The sequence below is a fragment of the Fistularia commersonii genome, chromosome 18, assembly GCF_037954325.1.
Source record: "Fistularia commersonii isolate RoL2024-O1a breed Wild chromosome 18, RoL_Fcom_v1.0, whole genome shotgun sequence".
Lineage (NCBI taxonomy): Eukaryota > Metazoa > Chordata > Actinopteri > Syngnathiformes > Fistulariidae > Fistularia > Fistularia commersonii.
This window is the reverse complement of record NC_141301.1, coordinates 15025100-15042117: the sequence shown is the minus strand read 5'-3', so window position 1 is coordinate 15042117 and position 17018 is coordinate 15025100. Positions and strand designations below refer to the sequence as shown.

General features: G+C 46.7%; 1 protein-coding gene across 3 annotated transcripts in view; it reads left to right on the top strand.

The window, feature by feature from the left end:
• The window catches only part of LOC147224553 (CD166 antigen homolog A-like), a 42171-nt gene that overhangs the window by 15394 nt on the left and 9759 nt on the right, over nt 1-17018 (top strand). For all 3 annotated transcript variants that reach the window (XM_086164490.1, XM_086164489.1, XM_086164491.1), the window contains exons 2-11: nt 10359-10465; nt 10569-10785; nt 10860-10924; nt 11309-11396; nt 12169-12342; nt 14711-14835; nt 14920-15052; nt 15156-15268; nt 15351-15477; nt 16769-16890. In XM_086164490.1, coding sequence (XP_086020616.1) covers nt 10359-10465; nt 10569-10785; nt 10860-10924; nt 11309-11396; nt 12169-12342; nt 14711-14835; nt 14920-15052; nt 15156-15268; nt 15351-15477; nt 16769-16890 — 1271 coding nt within the window. The remainder of the gene's footprint in view (nt 1-10358; nt 10466-10568; nt 10786-10859; nt 10925-11308; nt 11397-12168; nt 12343-14710; nt 14836-14919; nt 15053-15155; nt 15269-15350; nt 15478-16768; nt 16891-17018) is intronic.

The following is a 17018-nucleotide window of genomic DNA, read 5'->3' as shown; positions in this document are numbered from 1 at the left end:
CGTTTTCTGGACTGAACTGAGGTGGAAATGAACGGAAGAAGCGTCTGGGATGACGTCTTCACGACAGGTTTATATCGTAGCTTTTTTTGCAGCGATCATGCGCGCACGCAGAGCAAAGCAGGAAATATGAAGTGCAGTGAACAAACCCTCAAGAGACACCATGGAAAAAATATTTAATAGGGGTGATAAGAAAGGCGGTGAGAGACGGAGATAATGAGACAAACGAAAGTCATCCGACAGCTAAGACGAGGAATTATGTCGAAGCGTACGTAGCGCTTGGCTTCACTGTGACTACGAGGAAAGACAGGTGTGTTTACTGTGTCTGAAAATGTTGTCAGCGGACGAATACATGAAGGCGTCACCTAAAGACATGACACCCCATTACGCTGATAAGCCGCTCGAGTTATTTCAGGGAAAACGCGCCAGATATTACCAACAATCATCCCGCTTTGTGAAAGCGACTCAAGTAAGACAGCGAGCACTGTTATGTCGATAAATGTTAATAAAGTTCATTTTCTTTTTTTTCAATGTTAATAAGAATACAGTGTTGTGCAGAGGTGCGCTCTGGATAAATGATACTACAGTGATCCCTCGCTATAACGCCGTTTACTTTTCACGGTTTCGCTACTTCACGGATTTGCATCGTGTTCTGCATTCTGATTGGCTAAAAAGTCACTCCGCTTCTTCTCTACCTGTGCGTCAATAACGTTGCAGTTTAATATGTACACGTACGTAAAACAGCTTGCCGAATTTATATTACGTACGTGCAAATTCTCTTGCGATTTCGAGTTTCTCTAAAACCCATAATGTTGACAAAACGCTCTGGAGCGACAAAAGGGCCCAAAAGTTAGCGGAAGATGCTATCTATCGCAGGTAAAGTTAAACTTCTGGACATGCTAAGGGAAGGTAAAAGCTATGCGGCTGTAGGTCGGCATTACGGAATTAATTAATCTTCCGTTCGTTCCATAAAGAAGGAAGAAAAAAACATAAGCACGACAGCAGCGATAAGTTTTAATAAGGATGCAAAAAGGGTTAAATTTTCTCCCGTTTAATCCAATTACTTGGGTCACAGTGGGCGGAGCTGATCTCCGCAATTTGAAGCCTTCTGTTCACATTGATGATTCAAATTATTATTTGACAGTACAGTACAGAAGTTAGTACAGTACTTTTATGTGAAACAAATGACTGAGCCTGTAAAATGGTTTGTTCTTTCTTTTCAATGTATAATAGAGTATTTAATTGTATAATAATTGTAAAAAAAAATAAAGGTTTCTACTTCACAGATTTTGCCTATCACGGGTTCTTTTTGGAACGTAACCCCCGTGAAAAACAAGGGTCACTGAATTTCAAGACAGAGTGAAATGTGCGTGAAATGTTTTCCTTCTTCCTCGAGGGGGCGTAACAGAGAATAAGTGAGAAGCGCTGGTGTGAATCCACGTGAAACGAAGTGGATTACATCACGGAGAATCTCGATGCGCGATTTTCATCCGGAAGTCGACGAGCAGAGATTCAAACCGATCCGAGTGCAGGCGACGACGTTTTGAAAATAAGACCAGGAAACAGCGAGTGCTGTAATGGAGTTCCTACGCCGGGCCAGCAGAGCGCCGTCCTCGTTTCGGTCGACCCTCCCTGAGTTCGCTGGAGCTCTTTTCCGTACGGTTCTGCTTTCTGGTGCAGACAGAAGACGCTCTATCAGGGCCTTCTTCATCACTCCGATCATTAAATCATGCACCTGCAGTTTCGCCGCGCTCTCAGGGTTTGTTGCAGCCTCTCAAATGTCAGCGATGTTTTTGGGAAATAATTGGTCGCAGGTCTGTTTTTCCTAGTTTCCTGCCCTGTTTTTCTCCTAATTTAACCATCTTCTGGAGGCATGCCAGACCTTTGAATGCACAAACCCCTCATACCGGGAGCAGGAGGCATCCTCGCCAGATGTTCAGAACGCCTCCGCTGACTCGTCTCGACCCCGAAGTAGCGGCGGCTCTGCTCTGAGCTCCCTGCAGATGTCTGAGCTCCTCAGCCCGTCTCTAAGATTAAGCCTCGCCACCCCGCAGAGAAAATTCATTTCGGCGGCTTGTATTCGCGACCTCATTCTCTCCGTCACGAGCGAGACCTTTCGACCGCAGGTGAGCGTCGGAACAGACTCGTACGTTTGCTTTCTGGCTCGACGCCGCGCAAAGCCGATGCCGTGACGCTTCACCTCTTTTGACTCGCGATCCATTTTTCTGTTTTTTGAACAAAAGCGTAAGAGATCTGCGCTCCGCTGAGGTCGGAAAATTCCCTTTCGGACGGAGTTCGAAAAGGAAAAAAGTGAAGAAAGTGATCCCGGCATGTTTGATGGAGATTCAGCGCAGATGTTCAAATCGGAAACAGAGGATGAGGACTTCCATGGGTTCGATTGATGACGACTAGGGATAAAACAATGTGGTTACCAAACTCAGTTTAGCTCCCGCTCTATTTTTAAATACGCAGACTTGTATGCTTGTGTGTGTGTGTTGTTGTAAGGCGGACGTAGTTGAGGACACCATGAGAACGTTAAAGGGGGAAGTGTGGGCGTGGATTGTATATAAAACCCGCGCCTTATAATCAGGTGCGCCTTATAATCAGGTGCGCCTTATGTGTGAGTTAAATACAGTAATAGCACACATAACTGACACTGCGCCTTTTAGTATGGTGCCCCTTACGGTCGTGAAAATACGGTATTTCATGCTAAGAGATTGTCTCCATGACATCACCAAAAAAAAAAAAAAACACAGCTGAACATGTGTTTGATGTGATATTAAGAATTCAGTCAGTGAGGCTGAACGAGGCAAAACATCGGGCACCTTAAGCAGCCCGGCGTTATTATCTTCAGGCAAACAACCTAAAAAAACAAATCTTCAGGCAAACAATCGCCGATGTCTCCCGCCATTCCGGGGAAAGGGTTCACCGCCGGGCGGTCATTTAATGGCGTCCCTCTCCGCTGCTTTGCAGATGACACCCCGCTTTTCATTTTTCCTTTTAAAACACAGAAAACTCGCCAGCTTTCGCGATCGACTCCCGCTTGTTAAAGGACAATTAGCGGGACAATTAGCGTCGCCGTCTCGGAGGCCCCTGGCTCCGACGACGCCGAGAGTGAAGTTACTTTTAGCGGCGCGTGACACGGGTCGGCGTTATCGTTGGGGAATCCAATTGAATACTCGAATTGAATCTCAGCAGAAGTACTTCTCGCCAAATCATTTGACTAATTGGCAGAATACTTCATGGATGAATTGCTATATTCACGGCTCTACTCCATTATTTACAGGTGCTTTGAAACAGGTGCTGCCCTTGTAGCATAAAACATACTTAAGATTCCACGAGCAAACAAGCATTCGTCGGGAATGAGGTTAACAAGCTGATAACAGCGCGGCGGTGACACGTGCGTTCTCGGAGCTTATAATTTCTGTTCAAAGGTGATTTAAAAGGCCGGCGCTGTCTCTGGTATCGCCGCTGAACAAACGCTGTTTACCTCTTAAGCGAATCAGATATTAGAGCGGTATCCGAGGGCACAGGCGGGCCGCTCTTTCTCTTTTTTGTCCGGATCATTATGTTGCGGAGGAAGCAGAAACCTGATGCCGCGGTGGCAGGTCTGCACAGGTACCCGGCCCTCCTGAGGGCAAGTCTGAAACAGAGAAAATGGTTCCTGCATTAACAGTCACAAAGGAACAATCAGAAGCCCACCGGAGGGGTTGTTTGCGATGCATTAGCCCCGTTTCCCCCCCGCTGTCATCGGTCGGTGGTTATTGACCACACGTAATGCACGCGTTTTACTTTTTTTCCTCTCTAAAGAATTTGTTTTACGATGACATTGAAGTGCAGACTTTCTTGTTTAACAGCACCGGTGCGTTTGACCTTCTGTCGGAGCCACGCGACGAGCCAATTCGGGAAACAACAAACAGGAATAGAATTTAGATGTGTGATGGGACTTTTTATTGAAGGAAAGCATAAAATACAATGTCCTTTAGAGACTTTAAATGATGAGCGATAGGAATGAAAAAGGAAATCAATTCCCATCCCACAGCGCGAAGCTCCCCGGTACCATTCCAGGCGCCTCTGTGGAGTTTGCCCACATCGGCATGGCTTTTCTCCAGGCGCTGCCGATTCCTCCAACACTCCGACAGCGTGCAGAGTGGAAGTGTGAATGAAAGACCGAATGGTGGTGCGTGTCCATAAATATGGCCTTTTTTGGGGGGCGCAGGGGGTTCTAGTATGCGTCGCCAAACACATTAAACGAAGTGGTACCTCTGGAAGTCGTGAGGGGGCAGCATTGCCCGGTATGCTCATGTGCAAAGAAGAAGACAACATGGTATCGGTACAACCAGAGAGGAATCAAACCATCTGCTCGTTCATTATCAAGCTCCTGCACGGACGCTGTGTTCGTTGTTGCTAAAACGTGCTGTGAACTCTAGACTGCCCCCTAGTGGACATCGTAGCATAAATCAACCTTAAAACCTGTCGACCTACAGGCATCTATCCACGACATTTCTTCTAGAGAATCCTGCTTAAAAAAAAAACAAAAAAAATAAGCAGAAAGTCACATTTTTACCCCGCCGGCGCTGGAATGAGTTATTCAAAGTTATTCAACGACGCGAATACAAAATCCCGCCTGCTGTGAGTTCTAAGCCTATACGGCAGTATAGGCTTCAAACTCAAATGCACAGAGGGCCAAAATTCAAAACTGGGACAAAGTTGATATTTATTGAAAAAAATCTTCCTCCAGATATAACATGTATTTGTATTGTATTGTATTTGCAAGTGTATTTGCAGTCCCTATGTCCTCTATTGTAAGTCGCTTTGGATAAAAGCATCTGCCAAACGCAATGTAATGTAATGTAATGTAATAACAATGAACCTTTTCATATAGACCCAAACAAGTTTTGCTTAAAACTAAATATAGCTTACTACTATACAAAATATAACTTAATATTGCACACATGCAAAATCCTGTTTTCTGCCTAAGCAGCAGGGTGCCAGTATTAGCATAAGGTTGCTATGACGACTGTACACACAGGAGAGGGCGTTTATGGGTCCTGTTGTGATTTTCGTGCCAAAACAGCCGCAGAAAATTCTGGGATTTGTAGAATTAGCGATACATGCACTGTAGATATACCGGCGGGTGAGCGCTAATCGTCATTTGGATCGGCTTTGCAGGCCGAATATGATTACAGTGCGGGCCAAATGTGGCCCGCGGGCCAGAGTTTGCCACTTATGCTATACGGCGTGTTTCTGCCGCCACGGATTCTCGTGGACGCAACCCAGCCTGTGGACGTCAGGCCAGTTTAGCTCTCGATCGTTTAGCGCTAATAATCGTCCATCAAAAGGCCACGTGCCCCGCTTCTTGACAAATCATTTGGATGAATAAATCTCTCGTTCATCACTCCACGGCGGCCGCGGCGGCTCCACGTCTCCGGTGGTGCCGCAAATCCATCACGCTGCTTCAATTAAGAGGAGGGAAGTAATTAGGCTGCAGGAATCGCACGTGTCAACTCATTTCAATGACACTGTTTTAATTTAGTCATCTCAACAAGCCCCTGCCCACCCAGCCGGCAGCCGGCCTTCCTGCAGCTGAAACCACCGCTGCAGTTTCTCATTACCATCCATTCTCTTTTATTGCATGTGATGTTTGTGGCAGAAAAGGTCGCACATCTATTTCTTGCTATTTCTAGTCCGTCGTGCCGAAACAAAGGCGCCTACCATCAGCTTTATGCTGTAAGGATACGATGAGCAGCTTTCCCTGAGAGGATTTTATGCGCTCACCTGAGTCTAAGCAGCACCGGGCGAAAAAAAAATAAGGAAATAAATCTATGTGTTCGTATATGGGCCGCATTCCATATTGTACCATGACATATTTATGCAGAAAGTTTTTTTTTTTTTACTTTAAATTGAATACATACCGGTAACATCCACAAATACCAACTGGAAATGCTTTTTTTTTTTACAAACAGTGCCTGTAACACGGCTGATGGAAAAAGTGAATAATAAATAAGACAAGGAAAAGTCCATCTATTTTCTATCCCCGCTTTGCCCGACACCGGCTGATGGCTACCTCGGTCTTCCTCCCGCGCACAAAACCGTTAAAATCGTCTTCTTCGGTGTCGGAATTGAATAACCTGAGAATTTCACGCTAATTTCATCGGTCCAATATAACAAGGCTAAATATTTTGGCGCATTACCCCCCAAAAAAATACAAAAATTACGTTGTTTAAGATGCAGTGTTTAAAGCATTAGACTGCTTATCGTTTGAAAATGACAGTACAGATCAGGGGATAAGATAAGATAAGATAAGATAAGATCCCCATAGGGGAAACTCTTGTCACAGCAGCGTAATTGTAATTGTGTCACATAAATATGAATATAAATTTAAATGGAGAGACAATTAGGAGACAATAAGAAAAACCAAGACATCCACAAATAAATAGACAGAGGAAAGAACAACAGCAGCAACAACATCAGGGAAGACAGTAAAGGTGGAGGTAGACGACCAAAATTAAACGACAATAGCAACGGTAAGAATAAAAGAAATAAACAAAAATAGGAGCTCGGTCTCCTCAGGACAAACATCCTGCTTTTACCCTTCCTGTCGTGTTTATTGTCAGCGTGGACCCCGGGGTGTTTGGATGAATCTAGATCTCCACCTCCTCGCCCCGGACGGCGAGGACGCAGAAGGTTCGAGCTGCGCCTTCATGGTCGGGCTTTGAACCGTCAAAAAAAAAAAAGAGACTTCTGTGAAAAGACCCGGTGCCGTTGGTGTTGTCAGGTCTTCGTCACCCGTATAATAACAGTCTGGAGACGAGCCGGCGGATTGCGAGGACCTGCATTTTTATTCTTCTTTTTTTTTTTCGCAGCCAACTGACCTGGAATACTTTTTGCACCACACGCTGGCAGAGTGACTGAATTCAAAATGCTGGCTTTTGCTTGTCACACTCAATAATAGATGAGGCAAGAGGGTGTGTGCACGTTGAGAGGCTTGGCAAAAAGAACAAAAACATCACTAAATAGCCACGAGGCAGGTTGCTCGTGGGATCCCGCCTGTACGCGGAGCAGTGAAATCTCCCAATATATTCTCTTCGGATTTTATCGCGCCGAAACAGAAACGGAGAAAGAACCCGATCCCGGAACACCTCTTTCGGAACCGGAGCGTTTTTTTTTTTTTGTTTTTTTTTTTAAATGATAAAGAAAAGACAAGGATTAAAAGTACAATGTCACGGAAGGTTAAGTGTTCTTTGATTTTATTCGCTCCCGCGGCCGGTTCTGCTCACTAAAAATATCTGGCCTCGCCTCAGGTGTTATCGATCGGGTCGAAGCGGTTTTGTCTGCGCCTCCTTCACCGCCGACGCCGACGTCTCCACCATCGCCGCCGCGGCTCCCGGCGCCGCCTCCGAAGCGGGGCGTTTTACAATAAAGTCTTTGCAAAGGTGCGCCGTGGGATCTGCGGGCGAAACCCAAACCTTATTTTCAGGGCTTGATAAATTCGGACCTGTTTTTTTGGGGGGGCGAATGAAGCGTGGACACGCTTGGACAAATGCGAGCATTGCATACATAGAGGAGTGTGTGTGTGTGTGTGTGTGTGTGTGTGGAGAAAGCTGATTTCCCCCGGTGAGCCTATATCTCGAGCGTCGCCCCCAAACAGCACCACGGACTCTTCGGGAGCGAAATGGAGAACACGAACGCATTCTCCTGCCTCCCGTCTCTTTCTAAAAACATGGGATGAGATGAGGTTGATAAATAGGAACGTTTTGCGAGAATCACGGCCAATCATCGGGAGGCATTATTCCGAGTTGAAACTAATGCGACACCTCATTCGACGAACGTGTGTGTTTGTCGGAGCGAGGAGACGCTTTCCTCTTATTTCGGTCGCCGACGATTACCTTATCTGGGCGAGCGGCGGGAGCTTTGTCTTCACCGACTCAACAGTCGTGATTTGTTCTTATTGTGAAACAGTATAATCTGCGCAGATAAAGGCTTTCGCTTAATTTAAAACTCTTAAAGTTCCAAGGGAAGCCGAACCTTGTAAATTCAGAAACGCTCTATTTGACTTTGAAATATGAGGAGTGTTGCGCAGAGGGGGCGATAAACCTTTTAACAGTGCGGCGCCTGCAGTGTAACCTGGTTGAAATTCAGTCATTATTTAATGAATGAAAGATCAGCCCGTGCCGTCTCTCGCTCCGGCGAGAGCCCAGAAGTGCCTGATTGGTGGGAAAACCGATCCAAATAAATTGAATATCCTTGACACGCGTCCTTCGCTTTCGACGCCAACCAGATCCTTAGAAACACAAAACATTTTTTGATTTCCCGTCTCCTTCAAAGATAGATTTGTGCCTCGCCATGAAGAGTAAACCTGAAAGAGTTTCATTTCAGACGCATCGAAAAGATTCGGGGCTTTTGAACAGAACACTTCTCAGAACAACCCGGCTTGAATTTTGTTCCTCCCGGATAAACGTTTGGTTTCCAGGGACCCCAGTAGGGGCCGCCGTCACGTGCACCTGAAGCTCCTCCTCAGAAGAAGAAGAAGAAGAAGAAGAGGAGGTCAACATGGACGTCAAGCGCTCTCGTTCTATTGTCGAAATGTAGATGTTCGTCTGCGAGCCTTGGAAATCCCTGGACCTCATCATCTCTCCATTTTGCAAGAAAACATCCGAGCTGTTCTCAAAAATGGCGTTCTGCAGGGAGTTGCTCGTGACCTCGACCAAACGCCTGCATCCTGTGAGTTCCTACGGGACCGCGAGAAGCCCCTGCCTCGGGGTAGGACCTGAAATGGTTCCTCGTTGCTCCGCTAGTTCCCGAAAAAGGTTCTCGCAACGTCGGGCGTCCTCTTCTTTGAGATGGACTGGGCTGAGGCACAAACCGGCACAAACCCTCTGGAAAGCTCTGGAAAAACAGACCCAAACTCCCACGGTTTGCTCGCCGCTCCGCATCTGGGCCGAACGCCGTTTGCGGTTTTGCGTTTTGCTTCGTTAAAAGCCAGCCGTCTTGAATTTTCCGTGTGACAAAGCAAAAGGGCGAGATGGTGGGTGTGTTCCATAAAGGACAATGAAAAGAAAGGCAGCGTTGTAATTACACCCCGGCTGACAAGAGTTTAACCTTGTTTCGCAGCGGATTCCTTGTCGAGCCTTGTTTTGTCCCGCGCCGTCACTTTAAACCGTCACCGGAGGTGATTTAAATGCAGGCGTTGAACCGCTGTGACATCTGAGGGTTTTAAATGCTTAATATTTGGTGGGCCGCGCTAATGTAGGGATCACATAAGCAATTAGCAAGACAGTAAGCAATGATTAGAGTCCTCGACATTCACACCGACACTCCTTTGCAACTCCGACTGTGCGGATATCATTAACGCTAAAGATGTTTTATATGTTTATTATTCTCCTTCGCCGTCCTTGTGGGCACAGACGTCTATATGTGCTTAAAAAGAAGCGTTCAGAGAGCCTTTCATCAAGGTTCAGCTGACGTTTCGGAAACGTCGTCGTAATCTGCGGCGATTTAATCAGCGCGCTGGCTTTTTTTTTTCGCATTCGTGCACGCGTTCCAGAGCAGGATGCAGGGAAGGAACCTCCTGACGCAACGGCCTGATGCGCACAGCGGCGACCGGTGTTTAGTTTTATACAGACACACACAATGCAAAGGTAGAAAAGGACGCGTGTCATTTGCTAAACGTTCGGCCGTGCAGCTCTTCGCTTGCACGAGGATAAATCTCGGCGCTTGGAGTGTTGTCTGCATGCTGATGATTTGAGCTCCCCCTTTTTGCTCTCGCTAAAAAGACGCTATTTGTCGCGCGGAAAGTGTTTGGAGACGCTTTGTTCTCGTACAATTTACTGAAGTGCTGATGAGCCGTTTTGAATTTGGGCTATAGCTTTCATACCCGCCACCCCTCGCCCACCCACGCCTCAAATCCGAGGTCTGAAATGTGAATCCGAACGCCGGAACAAAAAAATTGAATAGCACCTTCTTTTTTTTAATCGGCAGCCTTTCCTTCTCTGCAAACCTCGGCCCCCCTCCCGTTCTCCCCCCGGCCCCCCATCCCATTGACACTTCTGACGGCACCGGCTCCCATCCCCCCCTTTCAAGCACTTTGTCTCCATGGCGATATTTTGAATGAAATTTGGGGCAGGAAAGTTTTTTTTTTTTTTCTTTCTTTTTTTTTCTTCTCCTCAACCAAGGGAGCAGATAATATAAACACCACCCTCTCGCGAATTGATGTCCTCAGACTCAGATTGGTTAATTTCCGTGTGATAATGAAAGAGCGGACTTCAGAATATTAACACACACACACACACAAAAGGCCCTGCTGTGTTAAACCCTTCTGAATAAGTGAATATATTCCCTCCTTTTTCCCGCCTTCGCAGCGAACAGGTTGGAGACGGTGATCGGCCTGTACGGCGAGACGCTGGAAATCCCGTGCAACAACGGGGCCGTGACAGCAGAAGACGTTCTGATGACCAAATGGAAATATGTAAGTCTAAAGGCCGCCGAACTAAACGCCGCCCGCTAGCTGCTAGCTGCTAGCTGCTAGCTGGAGGCGACGCCGACGAGCTCCCTTCTGCTCTGCTCCCCAGGACAAAGGCGACGGACTCTCCGGAGATCTTCTCGTGAAGAAGAAAGCCCAGAACGTCTTGATCAGCGCCACCGATGACTACAAGGACCGGGTCAACATGTCCACCAACGGCAGCCTGCTGCTCTCCGACGCCAAGCTGACCGACCAGCGGAAGTTCACCTGCATGGTGGTGGCGAGTTCCGACATCGCCGAGTACCCGCTCAACGTGGTGATCTACAGTGAGTCTCGCGCCCGCTTCGAGATGCGCGACATGTCGTCGCCGCACGCCGACACATTTCCCCGTGTTTTCCAGAGCCACCGGCGGGTCTGGAGATTTCCGACAACGCGAAGGAGCTGGAGATCGGCAAACTTACTAAGGTGAGGTTTTTAATGATAAGCACGATTTTAAGTAGTAAACCATCGAGGGAAACCCTCACTTGAGCCGAGGTATCCTGAGGCACCGCGAAGACCGTGTTACTACAGTAATGAGTTCTTTGAAGTGATTCTCATGAATTACTAAAGAGCAGAATCCCCTTCACTGCAATTAAAACACCCCAAGGATCTGGAAGGATTTAGAAATGCTTTGGGCGCTTCACGGTCGGCCGGGTAGAAAACTGCAGAGTCCCTTAAAGCTGGCAAGTCGCAGAAAAAAAAAAATTAAAAAAAGATGCCGTGATGTTTTGTCGTTTCACAAGATGTCAACCTGAAAACTGGCCTTTTCCTCCTCGGTCTTTGTGGTGATGATGATGTTTCGTCCAACAGCTGGGAACGTGCGTCGCGAGGGACGCTAATCCAGCCGCCAACATCACGTGGCTGAAGAACAACAAACCTTTGGTGGCTGATGGGAAAGGTGTGTCTTCATCATTTTGCATGACGTTACATTTAAATACCCACAGGTGGCCTGTTAAAGTAATGACAGAGAGGTGCAGTCAGGGGAGGCAGGAGAAGCTGTGCCTCACCCTCCAATCTTGGGAAGAAAAAAATGAAAAAAAGAATTAAAATGTTATATTTATCAGTGATTTGCACTATAAAGGTGTTTTTCATTCAACTTCACCGGCTTTAGATTGTTTTTTTAAAATCATCGGATTTTCACATTTGCCATTCAAGTACTAAGAAGAGATGTGCGGTGAGGCCGCCGACTGTTGAGCCTCACCGACGGCTGACTGCTGATATGCTTTGTACTAAGAACATATTACTTTCTTTGAAAACACTCTTGCTATATGAACCACATTTCCAATGTTCAGGATTTTTTTCGTCTGTATGTGTTTAACTAGTTTTCTGTGCTGAGCGATCATAAAGCAGCTGCAATGAGCCACTAAGTGAGGCACGCAGCCCTCCTGCCTCACCGTAGGGGGCGCTCATGATTTTTCTTGCGACTCCTCGGCTTATTCGGCGAATCAGGTCCTCTGTAGGCTGGATATGTTCGTAAATCTGATCGCGATGAAGTCGGTGCCTCGCCGGCCATGAACATCACCGCACGTCACAAGGATATATCCTGCATTTTCAGTCGTTCCAGACTTTTACATTCCCAACATCTGTAACTTCAGCGCCGAGTTGTGACTGTTTGGATCGTTCCAGACACGACTGAATGGTTTTCTCACAGTTCTGCGGTCTCTTTCCAGGGATCTCCATCCAAGACCTGGTGCAGGTCGACCGCGACACGGGCCTCTCCACCACGTCGTCCACCCTGGAGTATTCCGCCGAGAAGGAGGACGCCGACGCCGAGTTCACCTGCAGCACCCAGCACAACGCCGGCCCGGAGATGGTGTCCTCCCCGCTGACCTTCAGTATCACATGTGAGTCGGTGGATCTCTACGCCAACCCTCTGACCGCGAAGCATAAATACGAAAGAAACTGAAAGTGCCTGCTATTAGATTCAATATTTTTTCTGTCTTATATTTACCTCCCTTCTGGGAACTGTTTTTTGACCTTGCTGAAAAGGTTTGTTTGCAGTATTAAGTGCTTGTCTTCCGAAAACCAAGTGGGCAGCACAAGCCTCACGGACTTCTTCTCAGATGGTCCCGCATCTGATGCACGTCCTCGTCCTGCAGTCAAGCTTCAGTCACGACGGTTAACCCGCTGCGACTAGTAATCTCAAATTATAGTTTTTCAAACAACTGGGGTTGATTTCTCCGGTCAATCTCGTCATCTCGACGGTTAACCTGAGCTGTTCCAAGTCGAGCCCGTTTGTCTTCACGGTGATGGAACACGACCGCCAACCGACGGATGAGCTCCGACAAAACCGGAAACAGGAAACCCGGTGGACAAACAGCCACCGGAGACGTATTTGTTGTTAGTATGGATGAAGAGAAGGACGTCCCGATCGGTTTGGAGCGTCTAGAAAGAGGAGCAGATGGTGGAGCTGTCGCCAGAACGGCCGGGCTCGGGCGATCTCAACTCTCAGAGGTATCTCCACCTAGCGGAGGAGGAGAAGGGACGGACCGAAATAGCAGTAGCTCTGCAGATACCGGGGAAAACGTCACATGGCGGAAAAAAAAATCGATGAAGGAATCCAGTTGTAGTCTTGTAAGTCGTGACCCTGTAAGATTCACAGTCTTTGAGAAATCAGTCTGAGATGAGCTGCGACTGAAAACTAGATGTGAGCAGGTAGCTTAAATACCAAAGGGAGTACCTTGAATACTAAAGGACGTGGCTTAAATACTGATCAACCGAAATACTAAAGAAAATTCTTTTCATAGCAAAGGAAGTTTGTTTGTTTGTTTAGAAGTTTATTAGGACAGTGTACAATTCCATTAAGCACAGAGGCAGAGATGCTTGTACCAGATTGTAGCTCATAGCTAATTTCCATCTGCAGTCCTGGACAATACAAATATAAAACTGTACCTGAAGTACCTTATAACATCTACAAACTCCCTAATTTGAAATTCCCTAATTTGTCTCTTCAAACAACCAATCCCTGCCGCCCTAATACGTGATGGCCGTCACCATGGCGACGTGGACACGCCGTCCCTTCCTGCCGTTCCCGTGGCGATGCTAGTCTTCTCCAAGCCATCTTCCCGGCACGATGAAACATTCCTGATTGGACGTCGAAGGGTCGGCGGGGATCCGAAGCCTGACATTTGTATTTTCTCTCTGAGTCAAAAGGGATGATTTTCTCCTTCCTGTCGTCGCCGTTCCATTTGTCCATCAGCTCGAGAGCTTAATGAGGCGTTTGCCTTTGTGCGACTGGAAGCGTCCTTCGTTGGGGGGGGGGAGGCTCGTCTCTTTTGTGGGGTCGGTGTGACCTAAAAAAGCAGTGCGGTCGGATTGAAAGGCTGCTCAGCGGTTGGTCCCTGGAGGGCGAGCGAGGTGTCGGACCTCCTCGCTATTTGGGACAGTGGAAGTAAGACGCGGGTATTGCAGCCGTAACCGGCCTGCGTTCGATCAAAGTGAAAGGGATGTCGGCGGGATGTCAAGTGGCCTGAAAGTCCGAGGAAGAAAAAACGGCGGTCCTAACGGTGAAACCGGGTCGAGGCAATAAATCAGACGGCTCGCGCTTTGAGAGCCCGGCAGAGAAATCTGGCCGTCTAACACCGAAATCACATTTGCAACAGAATCCTTCCTTCTGAGCCTTCGAGACGTTTCATCCTTTTTTTATAGGAAATTACAAACAATGTCAAATCTGAGCTTCAATCATTAAAGTGTGGTGTGTTTTTTTTTTTTTTTTTTTTTTTTTAGTTAGTTTTGCCTGTTTTATTAGGCTTTTCACACTCGCCTCAATCGCTGACCTCAAAGCTGGTGAAAGTCTTTGAGAAAAGTTTTGAAAAAAAAAAAAAAAAAATCGTAACCATTGGAGACGGAGACTTTTTGCATGTGTTATTTTTATTTTATTTTATTCCAGCCAAGACCAAAAAAGAGTCATGTCACCTTTAATTGTGATGGCTGAGAAGGGAGACGCGTATTCTGCAGGCCCCGTGCCGGGATTGATGTAGGGGGAGCATTAAATATTAAAGTTACTTGCTCAGTGCGGCCTTTTGAGGCAAACTCTCCAGCGTTGCACGTCTTCCTTACAAGAGGATGTGAAGATCTTCGTCTCAGACGGAGCAGAAACTCCGAGCTCGGAGAGGATCGTTTGCTCGAGCGCCTCGGAACGCGTCCGTCTCTTCGGTCTCGTCTCGAAACGCCTCCCGACCGGATTTTTTTTTTTTTTTCTTCCCCCCGCAGACTCCACGGAGAACATCGTCCTCCAGGTCATCGCCCAGGGGCCTCTGGTGGAAGGGGACAACGTGACCCTGAAGTGCTTGGCGGACGGCAACCCCGCTCCGACCAGCTTCAGCTTCCATCTCAAGGTAAATCCGTGAATTATCCCGCTCCCGTGGGTTTTGTCCGATCGAATCGCGCCGTTCACCATCTGACTTTCGCCCTCGCCGAAGGGAGAGATGGTGAGAGTGGAGAACACGAACAACTACACCATCACTCACGTCTCCCGCGACGCCACCGGCGAATACAAATGCTCGCTAATTGACAACCCCTTGATGGAGGCTTCCAAGGACATCACGGTCAACTGTAGGTTTCTACGAACCAATGTCAAACGTATGTCGGTCGTAGCCAAGTTTCAGGTAATTTGCTTAAGTGATGTTTGGCTTCGACCTCCTCGGTTCTCCTTTAGATCTAGACGTCCATTTGACCCCCTCTGGAGAGATCATTAAAAGTGCCGGGGATTCCTTGGAGTTGACCTTCCAGATCGACGCTCCGGGGGAATCGATAGCCTCCTGGACGAAGGTGCGAATACATTTTCTAGCCTCGCCTTCACGCGGTTCGCGTCTTCACGCTTTGAAAACGCCCTTTATTTTCATTTCTTTAGGACGGCGTCAAACTGGACGGCAGGCCCACCTTCGACAAGCTGACCTTCTCCGACTCGGGGCTCTACGAGTGCGAGGTGACGATGGGGCCCCTCGCCAGAAAGGCCTCCTTTCAGCTTCTCGTCGAAGGTGAGGTTTCTTCTCGGATTCCTTCCGATGAGAAAACCAAGCTGCCAACGATGCGATTATCTTAAAATTCACGTCCTTACCGACGGGATCGTTGAAAGAAAACCAGACAAAGTGGTTGTAATTTATTATAATACAACCTAAATGGCCTATTCTGATAACTCCGTCAACAGAGTGTTTTGCTGATTACGAGCCAACTCCCATTTCACATTATTTATTCATTTATTATTTTAATTTTATGTACTGAATTTCTATTTATTTGTTTCTCCAGTATTTTATCATTTTATTTCAATACATCCCAAATGGTAAATGCTGCTGTCTCCATCAGCAGAGTCTTTGACTTTCCGCAACCCATTTTTTATTACGCGTCATTTTATTTCATTGTTTCCCGGATGCTAAATCCTGCCGCCGACACGAAAAGATATTTTACCGATTACAAGCCGATTTCACTTTATTTATCCGTATTTCTTTTCTATATTATTTTAATTTATGTATTTCTTACGTTATTCCGACGCATCCCAAATGATAAATTCTGCTGACTCCATCAGCAGAGTATTTTACTCATGACAAGTCAACTCCCATTATGTATTATTTATGTATCTGTTATCGTTTGTCATAATTTTATTTCAGTACATCCAAAGTGGTAAATTCTGCTCGTATTTTATTCTATTACCTGCTGACTCCCATTTTATATTTTTTATTTATTTATTTGTTCTTCTTTCTTTTCAATATTACCGAAATGCTAAATTCTGCTGCCTCCGTTAGCAGACGTTTTAATTCATGAAAAGCCGAATTCCATTTCAAAATATGTACTTTCTGCTAAACAACACAACTGTTTATAACAGTTACATATTGGAATCATTAAGATTCTTTCAGGAGTCACTTTTCAACAGCTGAAAGTGCTTGTATCCATAGTTACTGATCTCCACTAATTAGCATTTTCCATCTCTCGTTTACAATATGCTCCAATAATTCATTGTGGAAAAGTGCAAAGTCCCTTTGTAGGTTTGCCCAAAAAAAAACAACAAACATTTACCCCGTTTGATTTTACTCTGGGGATTACCTGCAGATTAAGCAAACACGGCATCAACTAACAATTAGAATGTGGCTCTGGTTGCTTCCTGGTTTCATACTGAAGAAATCACGCTTTCGCGTGTTTCAAAGCCGATTGGCCGCGGTTCTCCTCGCCACATTGGCGCGAGACGCGAATCGCTCTTTTCCGTCAAACCTTTGCATCCCGTCGCTTTCGACGGCGGCTTCCCGAGGAGGTCTGAAGAGTTACGTCCCGTTGCAGGTGCTCCGGTTATCAAACAGCTGTCCAAACAGCGCGGCGAAGACGGCAAACACAAAGTCCTGATTTGTGAGACTGAAGGTTCCCCAAAGCCATCTGTTTCATGGAGCATCAACGGCACCTCGGTATGCAAGCACACACACACTCACACACACACACACACGCACAGAGGTGTCACCCCTAAAAGCACAAGTTGTCATAACGACGAGATGAAATTGAAATAATTGACTTTTCTGAAGGTCGTGTTGATCAG